Source organism: Notolabrus celidotus, chromosome 5, assembly GCF_009762535.1.
Source record: "Notolabrus celidotus isolate fNotCel1 chromosome 5, fNotCel1.pri, whole genome shotgun sequence".
Taxonomy (NCBI): domain Eukaryota; kingdom Metazoa; phylum Chordata; class Actinopteri; order Labriformes; family Labridae; genus Notolabrus; species Notolabrus celidotus.
Window position 1 is genome coordinate 18,548,042 of NC_048276.1, and position 21,250 is coordinate 18,569,291.

The 21,250-nt window shown below is 39.4% G+C and overlaps 1 protein-coding gene across 1 annotated transcript in view; it reads right to left on the bottom strand.

The window, feature by feature from the left end:
* Positions 1 to 19,148, bottom strand: part of LOC117813115 (transmembrane protein 211) — a 163,805-nt gene extending 144,657 nt beyond the window's left edge. Inside the window, exon 1 of the mRNA XM_034684210.1 lies at positions 18,353 to 19,148. Coding sequence (XP_034540101.1) covers positions 18,353 to 18,712 — 360 coding nt within the window. The 5' untranslated portion in view covers positions 18,713 to 19,148. The remainder of the gene's footprint in view (positions 1 to 18,352) is intronic.
* Between the last annotated feature and the right edge of the window lie 2,102 nt (positions 19,149 to 21,250).

Here is a 21,250-nt window from a genome sequence, read left to right on the forward strand (position 1 = left end):
CATTTCATCAGTGAGTCAGACTAGGGCATTTTATGCTCAGATTAAAGGAAATAACCCAACCTTCAAAAGTGAACATGGAGCTATAGGGGGATACATTTGAAAAGTTCCATTAAATATCTTCAGTTTCAGAGTCCAACCACACCTCTACGGTTTCTTTTCATACCCTCTTGCTTTCAAAGACCTCAGATGTCTTCTTCTTTAAACAAATCAAGAAGAAAGAAGATTTTCAAGGCTAATCAATAGCGCGCGTTACCAGGTCTGGATCACAGTTGCATCAGTCTCATGAGAAGAGAGGCAGAAACAGCATGTGCTGCATGTCGAGGAGCTCAGTCTGGCCTGTTACAGGCTCAGAGTGAAGATGATGCAACTGCACAACAACAGGCTGCTGAGACGCTTCATCTAACATATGACACTTTATTATTACACAGTAGGTCACTGATTAACGGGGAACAGTTTGGCAATTCACCGGGGCCTGCTGGGTAAACAAGTCAGTAATTTCAGATTGTGTTCAACCATTTCTAATTATTCATTTTACTTCAATGTGTGAATTACAAATCAAACACGTAATAACTCATGAATACAATATACTTTACATCATGAGGTGTTTCCTTGTTGAATAATGGGTGTATAACTGAGCTTTACAGGAATGTTGGTCAGCTGGGATCTACTGTTTTTATCATAGTCATGAATTATTGACCTTCTGATGGGAATACACACTAAATCCAGGAATATTTTCTTTCCTCCCCAGAGAAGGAAAGGAGAAAAAGAAAAGAAAGGTTTAAATGGAGATGTTATTGCAAATGAACCCTTATACAAATGACTTGATCACACGCCTGAATCTACACATCTTGTTTTCCCCATATCTGTCCTTCTTTTCATTTAGTTCTCCATGTAGAGCGAGAGAGAGACCACATTATTATTATTATTATCATAATCATCTGTATTATTGCTACAGAGAAGAAAATAAGCTTTATATTGAGGGACATGTTTCCCTGTGAGCTGGTTGAAGTGGACATGAAGGGTTGTATTATTAATCAATAGAAGTAGATTATTCTAAAAATAGATGCTGAAACACATATCCTTCTTTTCGGAGACGAGTGCTAAACATTTGTAATGACCTGGTTGAATATGTTCCATCATGTTGAATTTGAATTAAGTTGCTGTCTCAAGGTATGGTTTCTTTTTTTCTATAACTTATTTTTCCTTCCTTCCTAATCTGTGGTTTGGTCTGTTATAAGGCACCTTTTGCAGTGTTTGGTTTGTCTTTCTAATATGTGTTTTTATCTGTTTTAAGGTAACCTATATTGCCTTTTTTCCACGTTTCTAAACTTCATTCAGTCAATTTTAGAAAATCCTTAAAACTCTTCTTTGCTGCATATCTAAGCTATTAATTTGACTGTTTAAAGTTACAACTTTACTGTTTTTTGATGCTTTTTCAGTCTATGGCTTGGGGTGTTTCAAGGTACTCTTTGGCATATGCTTTTCTACCTTTCTTATCTGTGTTTTGGTCTGTATCTAAGTACCCTTTAGAATTTTTTTTTGCATTTCTGAACTTTTTACTGTCTTTTTTACTTTGTTATTGGTGTTTTGGTCTGTTTTAATGTACCCTTTGATATTTTTTCCTTTGTTACTGGTGTTTTGGTCTGTTTCAAGGTACCCTTTAGTTTATTTTTCCTTTGTTGTTAGTGTTTTGGTCTGTTTCAAGGTATCCTTTAATATTTTTTCCTTTGTTACTGGTGTTTTGGTCTGTTTCAAGGTACCCTTTAGTTTATTTTTCCTTTGTTGTTGGTGTTTTGGTCTGTTTCAAGGTACCCTTTAACATTTTTTCCTTTGTTACTGGTGTTTTGGTCTGTTTTAATGTACCCACTAATATTTTTTTCCTTTTTTACAGGTGTTTTGGTCTGTTTCAAAGTACCCTTTAGTTTATTTTTCCTTTGTTACTGGTGTTTTGGCTTATTTCAAGGTGCCATTTAGTTTATTTTTCCTTTGTTACTGGTGTTTTGGTCTGTTTCAAGGTACCCTTTACTTCATTGTTTCTGCCTTTTTTAAGTCAAGATTGAGTTCATTCTAAAGTTCCCTTGATACCCTTATTCCATCCCTGTGCTTTTAGGTATTTTTTTAAGGTACCTTAAACGTTCCCATTCTACCTCAATTATCCATTAATTGGTCTGTTTCAAGGTACCCTTAAGTTGTGTTTTTATCGACTTTCAAATCTATGGTTTGGTCTGTTTCAGGACATAGCATGTTGTTGTGTTGTGTTGTTCTGCCTCATTTATCAGTGTAAGTTAAATATAAAATATACTATGCATGGGTTGTAATGTCCTAACATACAGGCGGCAGCATAAACTCCTTTCTCTTGGTTCAAAGTTATATGCTTAAAGTTTAGACCTCAAAATCAGCTAGCAGTTACAAAGCTTGTTAGTAAATTAAGTTGCCTTGCTTTTCAAATTAGCAGCCTGTACAAGGTCTAAAATGTACTTAACTTCAAAATGAAAACAGAGAAAGTACTTCTTAAACTCTAACACTAAACTGAAACACAGCTATTATGACACAACAACATGAACTCCAGTGTGTGCAGTAACATTTCCCTCACAATCTCTGCTTCTATCTACACAGTATCAGGCGCAGAGGAAGAAAGTGTTTGCCTCAGGAAAGACACCAAACTCCCCCATAGGAAGATCAGAAAATCTGCTCATATGCTGTAACTCCTTTTTGACCCCAAAACTAAATGTGTCCCCTTCAACAGCAAATTTTTTAATGTCTGACATGTCTGAACTGTCTTAGAACTTACAAGAATAAGATTTTTCAAAGCAATAATTCAGTAACATTCCCCTTTATGTAGCTCTGAATAAATCTTCACACATGGGACTTGTGTATTTTCTTCTCTGAAGCTGCGAGGCTTGCTCTGGGATCCAGCAGAAGAAAAGTTATGTTTGGCTGGATCCCTAGAGCTTTATGTTTTGATGTTTCAGGACATACAGGAAGCAAAAGTGGAGCAGAAAAACTATAATCAGACACAGTGAAGTATCACAACTATTGTCTTCTCTCGTGGCATTTTTTCCTCTTTGTCATGCTGCCTTTAACACGTCGAGTAGAGGTGAATTTACTGTATTACAGAGAATTACCTGTTACCCCTATTTACCTACAGGCTGTGTTTTGAATACTGATTGGTGCAGCTACGATGGGCTTTAGTGCATCGAGCCGAGTGAGCCATCATTTATGTTAAAAAATGGAGAAAGGCTTGCTGTTAAATCAATACATAAACTACCCGCAGGATCCATAGCGAGGGCAGAGGAAGTGACAACCGACTTAACAAATGGATGGCGCCCTCGCAGAGCACGCTGACTCAGCATGAAACAGCGCTGCGATACACTGCCCCCCTCCCTCCCTGCCTTCCTCCTCCTTCTATCAGTCAGACAGCTCGCTGTGTCTACCTGTGAACTGCTGATCAGAGGCTCTTAAATATCTCTAAAGCAAAGAGTATAACTCATAAGAGAGATAAATGCTCACACTGTCGACATGTTTGCCTCTGCTGGGAGTTCAGCCAATGTTTGCAGAAGCATTTCTTGTCTGATGATACTGGAGTATATCACATTTCTGACCATTCCTGCAGTGTTTCCTCTTGTGAGAGAATCAAAACCAAAGTATAAAAAGCAGCAGAAAATGATCATGCACTGCAGGAAACATCCATCCATCACGGCCGATGAGATCATAAATCTGTCTCCTCCTCACACGGACTCTCTTCTTCATCGAGATGGGAATAAAATGCAAAACTCTCTCCTCCTCCTTCCTCTAAGACACCTGTTCTATCCATCATCTGGACAGCTGCTCCTCTGCACTTTCCAATTCTCTCCCGTGTGTAGAGTTGACCCTTTGCCCTGCTCTGCATGTCGACACACTCCCCCAAACCTGTCAAAATTCAGAGTCTGATTGGACTGCATTGGACACGCCTTCCCTGAGAGGGAAGAAGTCCCTTAAATGTAAAAATGAAAATGTCTAAATTCAATTTTTAATCATGTGGAAACCTCTTTGAGAGAAGGGGCTGTAGCTGCGGTAGCAGAGAACCTCAGGTATCATAAATAGAGAGTGAGGAAGGAAGTCTCTGGTTTCACATGTAAAGTCTGGACCACAGAAAAATATTTTCTAAATCTGAGCGACCAACATGATGACAAATAATGACGGACCTGACAGTTTTATTTTTATCATGTGTGGAGAGAAACTATATTGCCAACACAGCACACCACACACTAACAGATTCCATTCACCTGCAGCCAGAGACCTGACCCCGAACATGGCGGACAACAGGATGGTTGTCAACCTTAATATTGCTAGCTGCTTAGCTACCTTGTACATCCATGGCGATAGCAATTGCTGTCCAACTCAAACTTCCACTTTGACAAACCAAGGAGGGTGTCCTCTCTAAATGTATTCTTTGTTGTGTTTCCTTCTTCAGTCAGCTTGCCCCGTGGTGGGCCATCGTTTTATTCCACGAAACAATCCACTGAGTGTGAGCGTGCAGTCCTTGGGGTTAACCCCCCCGCCCAACAGAATACCTGATCGTAAATACTGGCCAAGTTTAATATTTACAATTTGCTGCAATGATCTTCTCCCAAGCAGATCAGGAGATGAGAAAATCTGGCGTTCACTGATGTTTGTTTTAGGGGGGAGCTGGGCCCAAAATCAGCCTGATTATCCTGTAGTGGAGAAAAGCTTCCTTTCATGCAATATTTTCACTCAATGTAACCCCCTCTGTATTCATATTTTGACTGTAATTCTACTTCCTTTTTTATTACAAGAAAAAATGTTCTGAAAATACTTTGGTGACCTGAAAACACTGTATAATAAAAATGCATAGATACTGGTGTTCCTTTCAAATCCAGGGTGCTAATGAGGACATAATCATGTGTGCGTTTTAGTTGTTGTTTTTGTCATTGATTCATGTGTGGATTTTTTATTCTAAATTTGTTGAAATAAATCTATATTTTTTAAAGTGTCCTTGAGAAGGATGATATTCCACTTAGTATTTGATGAGAAAAATTCCTTTAGTTCATTTGAATAGGTCGTTGTCTACTGTTAATCATGTTTTTGGGCTTATCTGAATCTCTTTTATGATTTTGTCTAAATAGTGTTAGCAGAGGATTTTTATTTCACTGCAGGTTTAAAGCAGGACATTTTTTATAAACATTTGACTTTGAACCTCCACTGAAACATCAACTTTTTTTCACAGTAACTCGGATAAAGCAGTGTACATGTACACTGTGACAGGGGTATGCGCTCTTCTAAGACAACAAATATTGTCATAAATAGCAACATCGTGGCAAACGCTGAGGATCATCATGTGTATCTTCTGTACTGTGTAAATTCCACTCTATGTAGTTAAATATGTTGATTACTTGACTGTGATTTGTGCCTCTTTGCCTCTTTCTGCAGTGAAAAGCTATTTGGCTCTTAAAGTAAAGTGAATTGACTGAACAACAAGACCAGTATTTGAAACGTCCATGCCAACCACTTTCTAAAGCACTCTAACTTTAAAACTGAGTGATGGCTTCTTTTCCTCTCTGTCAGTGCTTTGTAGTCTTTTTCAAAACAGCTCTAAAATGAACCTGCAGAGGTGCTGGAGCTTTTCCTGAGATAGAAAGTGTTCAAGGACACTCTGACATGCAAGATCTTAAAGTGAGATTAGGAAAGAATTGTGAGAATGAACTTTTTGATGTGGTCCTGAATACAAATTAAGAGGAAAAAACATACATACAAAAAACACCTAGTTTATTTTCTTAGAATTAGAACCTAGTGATCAGCAGATCAATTATATAAGTTGTGTTGTGTGAACATGCTTTTCTGTTTACATGTAGACTGCTGTTTGTTGTTGTTATTGTTGTTGTTGTTGTTTAATTTCACAGTGGAGGCAGTTTTATGTGCAGGACCAAAGTCCAAGAAAAAAATATCTAAAAGGAACCATAGAGTGTTTTATTGTATCATATCATATTTATCCATCTCACCTGTATCATCTCCCTCTATCCCCCTTTCCAACCTCAACACTGTCGAGGCAGATGGCATGAGTCTGGTCTTGCTTGAGGTTTCTGCCTGTTAAGAGGAAGTTTTTTCTTGCAACTGTGGCTTGCAAAATGCTGCAAAGGGCTCTGCTCATGATGGATTAAGACGAGATCAGACTGAGACTAAGTCCTGTCTGTAAGATGGGACTGGATCTTATCCTGTCTTGATGTTGGGTCGTTGTTAATAATTTAACATAGAGTACAGTCTAGACCTGCTATGTTTGTAAAAGCGTCTTGAGATAAAATTTGTGTGAATGGCGCTATATAAATAATAATTGATGGATTGATATTGTATCGTAATTTATTGTATCATATTGCATTGTATGGTTTTACATCCTATAGTATCATATTGTAGTGTATTATAGTATTTTTTTCATATTGTATGATGTGATATAATACTTTATTATATTGTATATTATTTTATCGAGTGTCAGAAGTCTGAGCATCCTTGAAGGCACCATGGCTTTATGAACAATGCCTGCTTGAGGATTCCCAGCATCCAAACACTTCGTATCACCGCTCCAACTCATCCAGAACACAGCAGCTAGAATCCTGACACATACAAGAAAATATGATCATATCACCCCGGTTCTCAAAACACTTCACTGGCTCCCCGTTCAATACAGAATCAATTTCAAAATCCTACTATAAGTCCATAAAGCACTCAATGGTTCAGCTCCCCAGTATATCTCTGACTTGCTCACAGTGTATAACCCGACCAGGATCCTTAGGTCAGCAGGTGGAAGTCTTTTAAATGTACCCAGAGTCAAATCAAAGTCTGGTGAAGGGGTCTTTAGTTACTGTGGTCCATCTTTTTGGAACAAACTGCCTGCTGGCCTCAGGTCCATAACAATTGTCTCCACTTTTAAAAAAAGACTGAAAACATATTTATTTCCTCAAGCGTATGAATGATATAATGACTGTTGTGACTGGATGCATGTGCAGCAACAATTGCTGTTTGTTTGATTGCTGTGTCAGATGTATGTTGGGTGTATCTATTGTTTTTCTGTTTTTATTTATTCTATTTGGAAAAATGTCTTTATGTTTTTAATTCTCCATGTAAAGCATATTGAACTTACGTGTAATGAAATGTGCTTTATAAAAACAAATTGCTATTGCTATTAAAAAAGAAATAAATAACGTCACATAGAAAGTGTTCACTGTGCTGGATTACATTTCTGAAACAAGATCAGGGTCTGTGTGTTGATTTTCATTTTACTGAGAGATTTAAACTGAAAGCAGCAGCCGTCTGGATGGCAGAAATCAATGTGAAAACCCCTGTTGTGCCTTCAAATAAGGTGAGCAGTTACGTATAGTGTGCACAGTTTGTAGTTAATGGCATAATAAATGGAGAGCCACTAGTACGATCCTTTAAGTGCCTTCAAGAGACATCACGCAGAGTTTAGAAACAGCTCGTAAATGAAGCAAAAACATCCCATCACTATACACACCTCGAACACATTTGCAGTAGACAGATATTGTAGTCAAATGACGTTACATAAAAGAAAAAGTACAAGAGGTTCTTTAGTCAGAACAAGGAGAAAGGCACAACAAATAGCAGTTTTTGATGGTTAAAAACAAGAATCTTCAAATCCATCACTTTAAATCGCTCCTCTGTATACACTCTTTCTACCATTAATTTGGCAGCAGTCAGACGATGGCCTTGAAGTAAACATGCGCTGTATGATAATCAGTCAGCACACCACATTTCATGCAAGACTTGCTGTCAAAGGACCAAACATCTATCTCTTTCTCTCTGCAGCCTTCCTGCTCCACACTGTAGTTACTCTGACTCTGTTTATGCTCCTGATATAAGTCAAGGTGAACACAAAAAAGCTCTAATTTATATGAGGCTGAGCGGGGGGTCCAAGGATGTGTTTGTCTCATAAAGCACCAACAGAAAGACGTTGTGTTAGCACCGCTCTAAACCAGCCACCTGACAAACTGATCGGCAGGAGAGAGGTACTAAACGCCGACTCTTGACCTTCCTCAATCTCCCTCCTCTCGTCTGTGCTGTATGTTCACTTTGCTCTTTACTCTCTGTTCACAGGAAAGTACACAACAACAGGAGGCTGAGCTAAAGGTCACCACGGAGCTGAGCGGGAAATGGGCTGGAGTTTAAAGAAGCAACATTACTGGAGGAGTTTTTATTATGATATCAGATGAAAGGACACAACGTTCAGTTTATTGCTGAGAATGAATAAGGATGATAGAAGTTCTACTTTCTTCATCTACAGCTCAAACAAGGATTAGCAGTGGAAAGTATGTGTGTACTTCAAGCACCATTAAAAACCTACACAAAGTGGATGTCGTGGCTATTTCTGTAGTGTGATCTAACCATAAAAATGTCCAAAGATTATCATCATTATGGACATAAATTGACAAAAAAAAAACTTTCGATGTTGTTTCATCACCCCAATTCATTATTTGAAATAACTCATTATGTCTACTTTTTCTCTCCTCCATTAGTGTCCCTCAGCATCTCTCCCTGAACCTCTAATTACTGCATCAGCTCCGGCATGAAGAGCCACAGCACATCACATCAATGTCTCTTTAGATCGCACTCTGATGGGCGGGAGAATTTTTTTGAGTGCGAGTTTGCGCGCACCACTCTGCTCCTTTTTAATAGTGTTATCAGTGTGTGCATGTACATCTTATAATCAGCATTGTCTAATCATACTTGTGTGTGTGCAGAACGTGCTTCTGTACATGACACTGCAAGCAGAATGAGGTCGACAGGAAAAAAAGCAGCCAGACTATTACGCCTTTCGTCTCTTATGAAAACTGGGGGGGGGATACAACATGTGCATTAGACATCATTTATAACAGGCAGACACACTTCCACACAAATGGCTTTCACCACAGAGGCTCCACATTAGCATCACAGCAGAGAGGCTATAAGAGGCAGAGAGAAGCTTTACTGCTACAGTAAATCTGAGGAGAGACTCCAGTCTGCATCAAGGACTTTCTGCTCACATTTCACAGCCCTCTGCAAGTCTGTTGATCCAGTTTATTTGTCAGGAGGAGGCAGCGAATACATCAACTCCCTTGGGAATATGTGTGTATTGTTGGACCTGCTGGCACTCTGTTTATCAGAGATTGATCGTGCTGTTATTATGCAACGTCTGACCAAGTGAATCCTAACCTGCTGACCACTGAGTGCATGCCGTCACGTTCTTTTCAGGGGCCAGGGGCCACATGTCACACCAGGTTAAAGCAACATATTTAACTTCACTGTAATCACTCCCTCAGCTGTGGTCACATGACTTTTCCACAACAGCTCACCTCCGAAGTTTCTATTACATCTCTGATGAGGAGTAGGGGAGAACGGGATTGGTTGTCACACTTTTTACTGTTTTGATGATTGCTCATCATCAAAACATCTTTCAATAGTCATTCCTACATTAAACTGAAGCTTAAGGTGTTGGCTTGAAATGTGTATCCCTCTCATTGCGACAACCAACCCCATCACGGGGATGGTTGTCACACACTATGGGGTTGGTTGTCACAATGGTATTTTAATGGGAAATATCTTTTGAAAAAGGCAAGAAGGCAGAACTAAATTTGAAAGTTTACTTGAACTGACAAGTGATAGGCCTACATAACTTAATGCATTTTAACATAAAATGAGCAAGGAACATGAACAGGAAACACATCTTTAGGCCAGCCTATATAACAACATAAAGAACAAAACAAATAGGCCTAAAAATAATGGCCGACTCAACTAGGCTACATGCAGTCACTGTCTGAGTTACAGTGATGGCAAATATAGGGTCTGTGCACTCAACTCAACTCATTTCACTATGCATGATTTTGCCAACATAGGGGTTGGTTGTTACATGTGACAAACAACCCCAAAGAGAATGTGACGACCAACCCCAACTGGATTTTTTTGCTAGGATCAAGGCTAACAACCATCTAACAACTACTTAGCTAGCAAATAAAAATCTAAAGTATAGCTTTCCCCTCACACTTTGTAAGGGTAACACTTGTTTTGTTATAAACCCATCGCTTAAAAGCCTAGAAGAAAAATACTGAGGAGCTGAATATTTACGATTCGACATGAAAAACACAAGAGAAGACTCCAGAGAAGACTATGTAGGTGAGCTCTGATCCTAATTCTAGAAATGTCCATACCCCAATTTGAGAGACAGTGCCTTCTGGTGGCGAGATATAACGAGTGTGCCAACCAACCCGTGTGACAACAAACCCTGTTCTCCCCTACTGTCACTGAGTTTTTGATGCTCACGTGATTCTGTGAGCCGTGATTTCAACTTTGTCAAAGGGAAGTCTTGTATGTGAGGATGACAGCGGAGATCTACTTTATACTTTAAAACATTCTTCAAAAGGTTCTCATAATTGTTATACTAGAGTATACTTTTTTTCTACCAAGTTACCTTGACGTTTAACTTGTGTTCTATGTCTTTACTTTATGTCGATGCATAAGAACTCCACTCCAGTCAGTGCAGTTTTATTTGACTCACTGCAGATAATGCTACACTGGTTTTACTGTACAACCTCTATAATATTCCTGCAGTTACAGCAGTTAATTGTGAAATGTAAATAAACCCTGACATTTAAAGAGCTTTCAAATCATTTTATATGCAGTTATCTTAAATGTTTTAGATATAGAATAATGTTTGTACACACAAACAGACAAGTAAGTCCATTTTTCCTGATGACGTTTTCACAGAGAGACTTTTCTAATGACGGAGAGACAAAAGCTGAGCAGCAGCCAGACAAAGAATCATAAGTGACTTTCATTAAATGAGTTATCTCTCTACTTAAAACTAGTTCTGGCTCACTGAGTGGTGAAATGACATTTGGAGCATCCAGCAGGGTTTATGCACCGCTAAGTGTTCTTCATAGGCTGCTGGCAATTAGGCATGGTGAAACATCTCCTGTAACGTCTATAATTCATCTTCTTGGCACGTGGGAAAGACAACAGGGGACATCGGGAGCCAATCACATTCTTTTTTTTCCTCCACAATCTCTGCTTGACATTCTGCCATTCTCACCAGAGTGGGACAAAAAAAACAAAAATGAACTCAGACATTTTCCAATCAGAGCTTCTGGAGCTCGGCCACCACTCATTTAGGTTACAAGGAGACCTCAACATACATGAGGCAGCCAAATATACACGGCACAAAACATACAGCACCGAAAAGCAGCTGGACACACCACCTCCTGTAGACACAAACACTCTCAGTCTGAGCTGTTGGCTGGTTACTCCACATGCAAAGCTAATCCAGCTCCAGTGTTTAGTGCTGTGAAGCAGCTGGATGCACAGAAGCTGCTAACAAGTTCAGGTAAAATATTTCCTGGCTGGCACCCTCCTCCTCCTCCTCCTCCTCCTCCTGCACACTTTACCCAGCACCATTCACTGACACATTCCACCTGGCTACATCCACAACTGCATGCACGCTTTCACACTTCCATTGGCTTTTAAACACACAGGCATGTGCGCTTATGTGTCCATGTACACTGACATGCACTGACTACTACTGCTCTACATCGGCTCCGCTAGGGCATCAAGTGCAAGCAGAGGAAATACAAAGAATTATTTATGTGGAAAACCACTGTGTAGAAGTTTACTGCTGCAATAAGCTAAATATGTATTGAGCTGAAGGGAAAAACACTTCTCTGAATCGTGGATAAAACAGGGTTAAGGTTGAGCACCAAGGTGTAGAGCATTTTCTAACTTGTAAAAAGCATTATGTAAAGCATCCAAGTAATTATCACACCTGAGTGTCTCATAAGTATCTAAAGGTTTAGATAATTATGTCTTAATTAAAGTCTGCTATACCAGGGAAAACACAAAGTAAATGGATGAAATGTAATTATGTACTGCTTCTTATCTGTTTTGGATTGTTTAAAGGCTTTATAGTGCCCAAGACCAGACAAACAGAAAAAATGTTGTCAGTAATTTGTCTAACAAGAACAAAAAAAAGATAAGGTTATGTTTTTGGTGATGGAGACAGTTGGAAATTCAGTGTGTTTCATCCTCTTGTGATCAACTCGGCATCATACACCCATACCCTAACCACTTTTATGTCTCACACATGTATTTAAATTTTGGATGGTGTGCCTCCATCTCCTCCCATTGCAATAAAGTGAAGCCGAACTACAGACTGAGTGGGCGTCGGCATTATGACATATTTCCAGTCTGTAGTCTGCAGTGGGGCCCAAGCGGCAACCTCTGGTCTCAAACTATGACGCCCATGCGGAAGTGTTATAAACTGCAGTTCATCGAGAATCCTCTTGAGGCTGGCTGCAGAAACACCGGAACCACATAGACACCAATTCAAAAAAGACGATCTTTGCAGCATTAATAAACATGTTTACAGCCTGGTTCAGAAAACGCATTGGCTCTACGTAGCTAATTGCTGTATCGGCAAACTGTACAGGGGGGTGAATTTTTTTCTAACGTGACGGTTCAGAAGATATTAAGATTACGAGTTTTTGCCCAAATAAGGACATGACTGATTTGACTCCCGGACGGGAACACATAGCTCTTGGCTAAGAGGCTCAAACTCCACCCCTTTACGTCACACTCTGCCTGGTTGATTTTCGCATTTCCAATATGGAGAGAAAATATTTTACATGTATTTCAATTAGGGATTTAAACAATTAATCAATTATTGATTAATTGATTGTTAAGAAATTACTTGAAATAAGCATTTTTGTTTTCAATTTTCCGTTACGTGGAACGGCCAACTTGTGGTCTCATATTACATTCATCTATCAGGGAGGTGTTTTAAGTTTAAAGCATGTTTCGATGTGAATCATCTGTTAAACGTGTTCTGCACAGCGGACACGCTCAGCTGGGGGCTGCGGCTGAGGGACAGGTCTCCGCTTTGTAAAGAGGATCAGTGCGCAACTGCTGCCAACAACGACACAAAGGTTGAGAACTTTAAACAGGACATTTCCCAGCCTTTAGATACAAATCGAACAGACTGGTGGGAATTGATACGCTATGTTTGCAGACCAGCAACATCAGAGCTGTCTGGGCTTTTCTGCAGCTTGACTGATTATGACCCGGTTGCGCTCCCGGCTGACACCTGACCGAATACACGTTTATTTTTCTCAATAAGAACAAGTAGACAGAAAACTGGACTCTGTGAGTCTGAAGTACGTTTCTGTTAGTATTATGAGCCTTCACATTATAAGACTATGTCCGCGGAGAATATTTTTATGAGCCTGATCGTTGATAATCATTGTTAAACATGTAACTGTATTCAATACCGTCAGTTATATGCATTTTGTTGCTGTAGAAAATTTAATTAGGTGGAAAAAACATATTTGGCATTGTTTTTCACATAGGAATAATATATATATATTTTTTATTGATTAATTGATAATTGATTGTCAACATTTCCAAAAATCGATCACGGAAAATACTTGAAATGTACATCCCTAATTTCAATGTTCTTATGTCCCATTGAAGCGTGTTCCAGTTGTTATGTAGTATGGCAGGCATTACAATTCATACTACAGCCAGTCACCAGAGGGAGCTCTGAAAGTTCTGGCTTCACTTTAGGGAGCTGCTGTGCCATTCGTATTCTTGTGCCGTCTGTGGTCTCACAAAGGTTCATCTGTGTGCGTCTAAATAGAGGCAGCAGCCCCTTCCAGCCTTGGGGACAGCACCGCAGCACTGTGATGCAGAGTGCCAGCAGCACTGGATGGCAACATCGGCCCAGCTGAAGCCTTTTTACAACATGAGCGGACAATAGAAGAAACCTCCAGAAAGCACAGCAGAAGTAGGCCACCCTCACAGGGAGCCTCCTCCTCCTCCTCCCCTGTCCTCATCGTCCTCAGGTTTCCTCAGTGTCTGCAGGGCTCAGTTTGTCTTTTCAGAGTGAGCCAAGAAGATACTTTTCCACTCTGAGGAAGACCCAGCAGCTCAGTGTACAGTGATAGATGTCTTCTTCTTCACAAATACAGGGTAAAATACTGATGTCTAAGCACATGCTGTGTTTACAGAAGCATCAAATGCTGTATCGGGATCTTTGCATGTTTGCCAGTCAATTTACTGATTCAAAACCCACATTTATCAGCTTCCAAAACTAAAGACGTGTTTCCTCTTCTCAGAAACAGAAGCTTACACATCAATACAATAATTTACGGCTGTCATTAAATCTGCTGTAGAGCTGTACAGAAGAACAGTGCACTGCTAGCATAAAATGTAACTTCAGGTGCAGGTGGCAAAATGTTCGCCATTACTGTTTTCAAATGACACAATTTAACACTTTAATTGTTTTGAAAACTGAAAGTTAGGACAACACAACCCAGTAAAAAAATGAATCAGTTTTATGCAAAAAAAAATGGTTTCTCCCACACTCTTTGGTAGACAATGAAATTATCAGCAAGGCAGCAGGCTGAGCTGTTGCTAGCACTAGACTAGCTTGTGCTCAGCTTACTTTTAGATTACAATTTGTTTACTGTACAAAGGAGGGATAGACCGATTATCGGCCGGGCCGGCCGATAACAGATCAATTTAAAACTGGGTTATTTTGGCTCAAAATTCACTAAATCACGTGGCAAAAATGACATCATCTGCAGAAACCGTAGCCTAGCTTGTGTTCCATTTCTCCTGCAGTTTCTCATTACAGGGGACGAGCTGAGCAGCATCCGTTGTGGCCTCTACAATTACTAGTTATTTAAAACTCATACAATCCCACTTAAAAAACACTGAAATCCCCCCATAAAACAAAGATAAGTGAAAGATTAACATTTCAGTTATATTGAAATTTTGGAAAACTTGAATTTACTGAAGAAAACTTTAGGGAGCTATCTATTTGTTTAAATTCTCATTGAACTTTATAAGACATGCTGCTGAGCCTGGGAGCTCCCTGCACTTTGTGTTAGAATTTTAAATCAAAGATGTCTATTGTCTAAGATAAAAAAAAACTTTAACATGTTGCAAATCTGAAAAACTGTTTAATAAACAAATGCTTAAAGGCATTTAAATGAAGTTAAGTGTTGGAGTTTGTATTATTCAAATTTTTGACGCTTTCCCCCTTTTACTGCAAATGAATATCTGCTCCAAATATCGGTTATCGGCCTCCTTGACTACTAATAATCGGTATCGGCCCTGAAAAAACCATATCGGTCTATCTCTAGTACAAAGCCACAAAAAAAACATATGTATCATACCCCATACATACAGTGTTAGCGGTATAGTCCATCGCTGTACAATGTTAATAATGTTAAGCATGTATGTATTTTTATGGTTAGTTCATTTGGGGCATCTTGGTTTCCACAAACACACAAATCTTGGACTTGAATAAATATTGAAAGAGAAAATATCTACTTGTACTCTACAGGTTTGTGTTTCTGTGTGCAGGTTGTTGTCAGGTTTGAAATTGAAGGCATCAGCAGAACGACATGCACATGAGTGAGGAGTGGTGGAGTAATAAAGTGGCTCTGATGAAAACTTAATGGCCCCTTCACCTTTATTAATGGCTGTGTGAGCAGGTCGCTGTGCTTGGGTTCACCGCAGTAATAACACGTGTAGCTGTGTGTGTGTGTGTGTGTATGTGTGTGTGTGTGTGTGTGTGTGTGTGTGTGTGTGTGTGTGTGTGTGTGTGTGTGTGTGTGAGGGGGGGGGGGTCAAAGTAGCTCCATCAGTTCAATCAGCCTCACTCTCACTAACTGACTGCAAGTGAAGCTCATAACTGCTGCCGCTAATTGACTCGCCGACAACTGGCTAACCAAATGAGGACTGATTCCTGCTGAATTAGCCATAAACACACTTTACGTCAGTGCAGAGCATGCAGTGTTTATGTCTGAATATAAATGAGGTGATGTAAACATACAGAGAATCTTTTCTGTGCTTCGATCAGCCTCTGCAAAGTCGACACCTGTGCGTCTCTGAGAAAAGAAAACCGTCTTTGCAGATACTTCCGCCACAATCACACAACACAAGCAGCCACTTATTAATATCTCCCTTTCAAATGCTAATTCAACTTCATACATTAATCATAACTCCAGAGGTGGCTGGTATACTGGTGCAGCAGTTCTTAAAACAGTTTTATTGGGAGGTTGCAAGGCCCGTAGTAAGGAATGATATTATCCCACAACTTGCATGAATTAAAAGCGGCCCAGATTACATTCCTCAAGGCTGATTGTTTTTGCTCCAACAAGCTTACAAACTCTATTACCCAGTAGCCTCAGCAGTAATACAAGCATCTTTTACAAGCTTTTTCAATGTCCCTACCCTAGAGAAAGTTCTATATTGGTCCAACTAGGTCATGGATGAGGATGTTTGCTTATCTTGCACAAAGTATACCCTTGAAGTTAGCGTAATCAAGTCAGTTATGTCCAAGAAATGTACCTGCACTTTGGCAAACTGGGTTAATTTTAGGGGTGCCATCTAGTCTATGATATGCCATCTATCATCTGTGCTTGTCTACGCCCTGGTAGTAGAGCATTATAGTGTTACAACATTGACCATTAATCAGGCCTATAATAATAAAATATTAGTAATTAGTTCAAAAGACAAGTAGTTCTGGTGCCCGCTAAAGAGGGTAACGCTTAAAGTTCACTTGTATAGTCTACTAAACATGCACATCCTGGTTTAGGTTTCCGCACACATCACTGTACCTTGTATGAAAAGGTAGGCTTGTCTTCCTTATAACAGAAGAATGGAGCATTGGTATGTTTGTTGTTACTATTCCTGGTAAACTAAAGGTTAAATAAACAAAAAATTAAAAAAAAACATCCTTTTTTCATATCTGTTGAAATTGACAAATGTGTGTGAGAGTGGCCCTGACCGGTCAGCATCCTGCCAACTCAGGGCCACTCTCACAGCTCTGATGTGTGTCTGTCCTGCTGTGCTGCAGATGCTGCTCTGTACGATAACACCCAACCAGATCAATGAATCATTTCTTCTGACTGAAATGCACTGGATCATCTTAAATGTGATTTAGTGAAAACTGACTCAGGAGATGCCTCAGATCCACAGTATGAAATGAATGCTGTTGTATCATTCAGTTTGCAGTATGTGAAGGATGTAAGTGACGGAGAGGAGAGATTTTTTTTTACAGTACTGAGGAGAAGTAAAAAAATAGATTTAAGCAGCAGTTTGAGAACATTTTGCCGCGGCTTGCTGGTTATTAAAGCTCCCGTGGTGCCCCCTGAAGAAGAAGTAGTACTTCTATCTCTTTGCTGATCTTGTCCTGTACTAGTATAAATCATGTTTTCTGACAAAACATACCATCAGTCCCTCTGTGTGATAGTTTGATGCACAAAAAGTATAGAAAGTGTTTTTGTTTAAGTGCTGTCAGTCACCTCGTCTGATACTACCCCTTCAAAGAAGTTGGAGGCATCAATAAAGTACAATACAGAAATTATCAGTCATGTTCCAATAGGTCGTCTTTGCTTTTTTAGTCAACTAGAGGCATCACTGTTGATTTCAGTCTTTTACATAACCATTAAAAATCTTCTCACAGGAGCTTTAAACCTAAAGCCATATTTGCAGAATAGTCAAAGAAGATTTTGACACTTATTGTGGATAGTAGATGGGGCCATAAATACTTTTCTTTATTTAGTTGAACCTCCTGTTGTTGGTGTCCCCATAAAATGTGCTTTATTGATTGCATCTATTTTTGTCATGTGACCTGTTTTGTTTACTTTGTTTTCAATATAACTTGGTTTGATGGCTTGCTAAATGAATGTTCCTCTATACATTCACCAATTTATTTCGCTCTCATGTAGTTGTGCTGTAGTGCAACTTACTCCTAGTTGTCTGCAAAGCTGTACTTTTAAAGTAGCTTTCAAAACACTGGCTTTAAAAAATTGCCAAAAGAATATTAAAAAAGTATCTGATATTACATGAACTTCTGCAGAGAAAATGGACAACTGTGAATGAGTGAGCAGATAATGTGAAATTGACTACAGAGAAGTCATTTAAAGTACTACTTAATGTTATAATTCAAAAGAAAAAATAACTTTAAATGGATGCATAATCAACTCCCTTGATTAAATGTCTCCAATCAGCAGCAATTTCCTCAGATCAGGTACAATTTTCTTGATTAAGAGTAATAAATAGATCAAAAGGCTGGATGATTTGCTCAGATCATCTCATTTTCTTTCCTGAAACCTTGATACCCTGCAACCCACTCTTCCCCTGCTCCCAATGCCCTGCCCTTTTATTTACAGTCTATGTGCCCTTCCCACTTGATGCCCCTCATGTTCCACATGTGAAGTGTGTGTGTGTGTGTGTGTGTGTGTGTGTGTGTGTGTGTGTGTGTGTGTGTGTGTGTGTGTGTGTGTGTGTGTGTGTGGTGAAGCTCTACCTGCCAGGAGCTGGAGGGGATCTCTGCGAATTTGCCCAGACCCCCGAAGGTGTAGCAGTGGTACATGTGGTCCATAGACTCCGAGCAGTGCCACAGCAGTCCGAAGCTGACGGAGTCCTTGTTGTTGCTGTGATGATGATGGTGATGGTGACTGTTCCTCAGCTGGTCCTTAACAATCCAGGCAGGAGAGATGAAGCTAAAGCTGCAGACGGCTACCAGAGCGGAGGAGAGGAGCACCCAGAAGCAGCCCACACAGCTGAACATGGTGGCAGCGTGGGGCACAAAGCCCGGAGACAGACCCAGATCGATCCCAAACCCGACTTCTTCTTCTTTCTTCTCCCGGCTCAGGAGTGAATGCATTTGGAGCTCACACCTTCAGGAGGACTTCAACTTCAGACCCACACCAGCACTACATCCGCAAAAAAAATCACAGGACATCCGCAGTGTGGATGAGTCCAAAACATCTGGTCTGCGCAGAAAGCAGTGAGAAACGTCCAACAATAATCAGCAGGAGGAGTGCTGAAGATGCATTAAAGTCAAGTCAGCCGCGCCTCCACTCAGTCTGGGAAAAAAAAGCCCAATTCTGACAAACAAGCGCGCACACATGCAAGTGTTTGTCACACCCCAAACCTGGGTGTGCGCAGCGGTCAGACCCACGCACCAGGAGCAGCAGTTTTTAGATTCACAAACTGAAACACACAAGCAAGTCCTGCTGCAGCCTCACTCCTCTGGTCCTCTCAAGGCACTTGCTGTGCCTCAACACGGACCGCGGCGCACTTTGCGTTTCAAAGGGAGTCAGTCTGGTCCATGTGAAGCTAACACGTTTTACACTGGCACTTCCTGGTAGATTTTCAAAGTAAAAGCGGGGAGGCGCGGCAGGTGTAACATACAAATACTTAAAACTACAATTGTATTTAGTAATGTTAGACCAATCTATATGAGAAGTACCTTTTTAGTCTCAATTCAGCTCCCCTAAAAAAATAATTAAAATACAGCCATATTTGTAGGCGTACATTTAGGGTAGGCCAACATTTTTCCTTATCCGTGTGTAATGGAATCTTGTAACATTTTCGTGTTAATTGTTCAGTCCCTTAAATTTATTGACCATACTGTTAACACATGTTTGAATTGAAGAGTTCATTTGCAAAACAGATAACTCACTGTTAAAGTATTTTTAAAATGTTTCAAAAAACACATTTTTTCTTTTACTAGCTTTTGGTATTATCAATCAATTGAAGTTGGGTCGCTTTGACTAAGTCAAAATGACATTACTAATTAGATGTATCTTAAAAATGTAACTTTCTTAAAAATCTATAATACTGGGGCGCTGGTGGCCTAGCAGTCTAAGCACCCCACATACAGAGGCTACAGTCCTCGTCGCAGGGGTCCTACATGTCTTCCCCCACTCTCTACTCCCCATATTTCCTGTGTCTCTTCAGCTGTCGTATCAATTAAAGGCAAAAAGGTAAAAAAAAATCAAGTTTGATCAGGTAGAAGGTAAATGAAAATGGGAGGTATGGGTTAATAACTTTTCTACTGATAACACAGCCACTACAGTTTCAATAAATTAAGCAGTAACTCTGTTGCATACAATTGTAAGGGATGACGGATAATACGTTGTTGAAAGACTGGATACCTGTGGCAGAAGACCACAAAATAGAATTACCAGTAGTTTTATTCTGAAAGTGCAAATCCGCCTTTCCGGTATTTTGTGCGTTTTATTTCTGTGACATGACATAATCCACCTCTGACCGCAGGTACTCTTACAAATTGCACTTTATTTGTTGCTTTGGTGTGGGTTATTTTAACACAGACAGCGACACGCATATTTAAAAAAAGAACAGAATGTACATTTTTCATTTAGTGGACTTAATTCAAATTAACTCTTAATCCCTTCAAAAGAAAATACTTCTCAACGTAAAAGTTCAGTGCAGCAAAATAACCGTCTAAAGTAAAGTATGAAGAGAGGTTCAGGTCTATGTTATTAAGGTTTTGTGACGGCGTGTCGGCCAATCAGAGCTCGAGAGCGGGACCGTCCGTCTGCACTGAGGTGGGCGTCGCCTCTGCACGTGCAGGTAACCTCGCTATGGAATCATAGGAACCCACTCAGCCTGTGGAGCTACAAGCAGCAGCTTTGTTTCATTATTCGGTTTCAGTAGTAGGCTTTATACGGCAGAGGATTAGGGACACTGAAAACAAAATTATATATTTTTTTATTATTCAGGGAAAAAAATCAGAATTCTGATTTCAATCTCTGAGTTCTTTTATCCACTGAGAAAAAAAATGAAGGTCCAATATATTTTATTATATATTTTAGAAAAAAGTCAGAATTCTGAGTTTAATCTCAGAATTCTGACTTTTTTTCTCAGAATTCTGACTTTAATCCACTGGGGGAAAAAAATTTGAGGACCAATATATCCTATTACTATTATGGAAAAAAAGTAAGCATTCTGACTTTAATCAAAGAACTATGATTTTAATCTCATAATTCTGATTTTAATCTCAGAATTCTGACTTTAATCCACTGGAAAAAAAAATTAAGGTCAAATATATTTTATTATATATTTTAGAAAAAAGTCAGAATTCTGAGTTTAATCTCTGAGTTTTGATTTTAATCTCAGAATTCTGAGTTTAATCCACTGGGGGAAAAAAATTTAAGGACCAATATATCCTATTACTATTATGAGAAAAAAGTAAGCATTCTGACTTTAATCAAAGAACTATGATTTTAATCTCATAATTCTGTTTTTAATCTCATAATTCTGACTTTAATCCACTGAAAAAAAATATTAAGGTCAAATATATTTTATTATTATTATGAGAACAAAGTCAGAATTCTGACTTTAATCTCAGAATTATGACTTTATTCTCAGAACAGAAACATAAAAAAAATATATT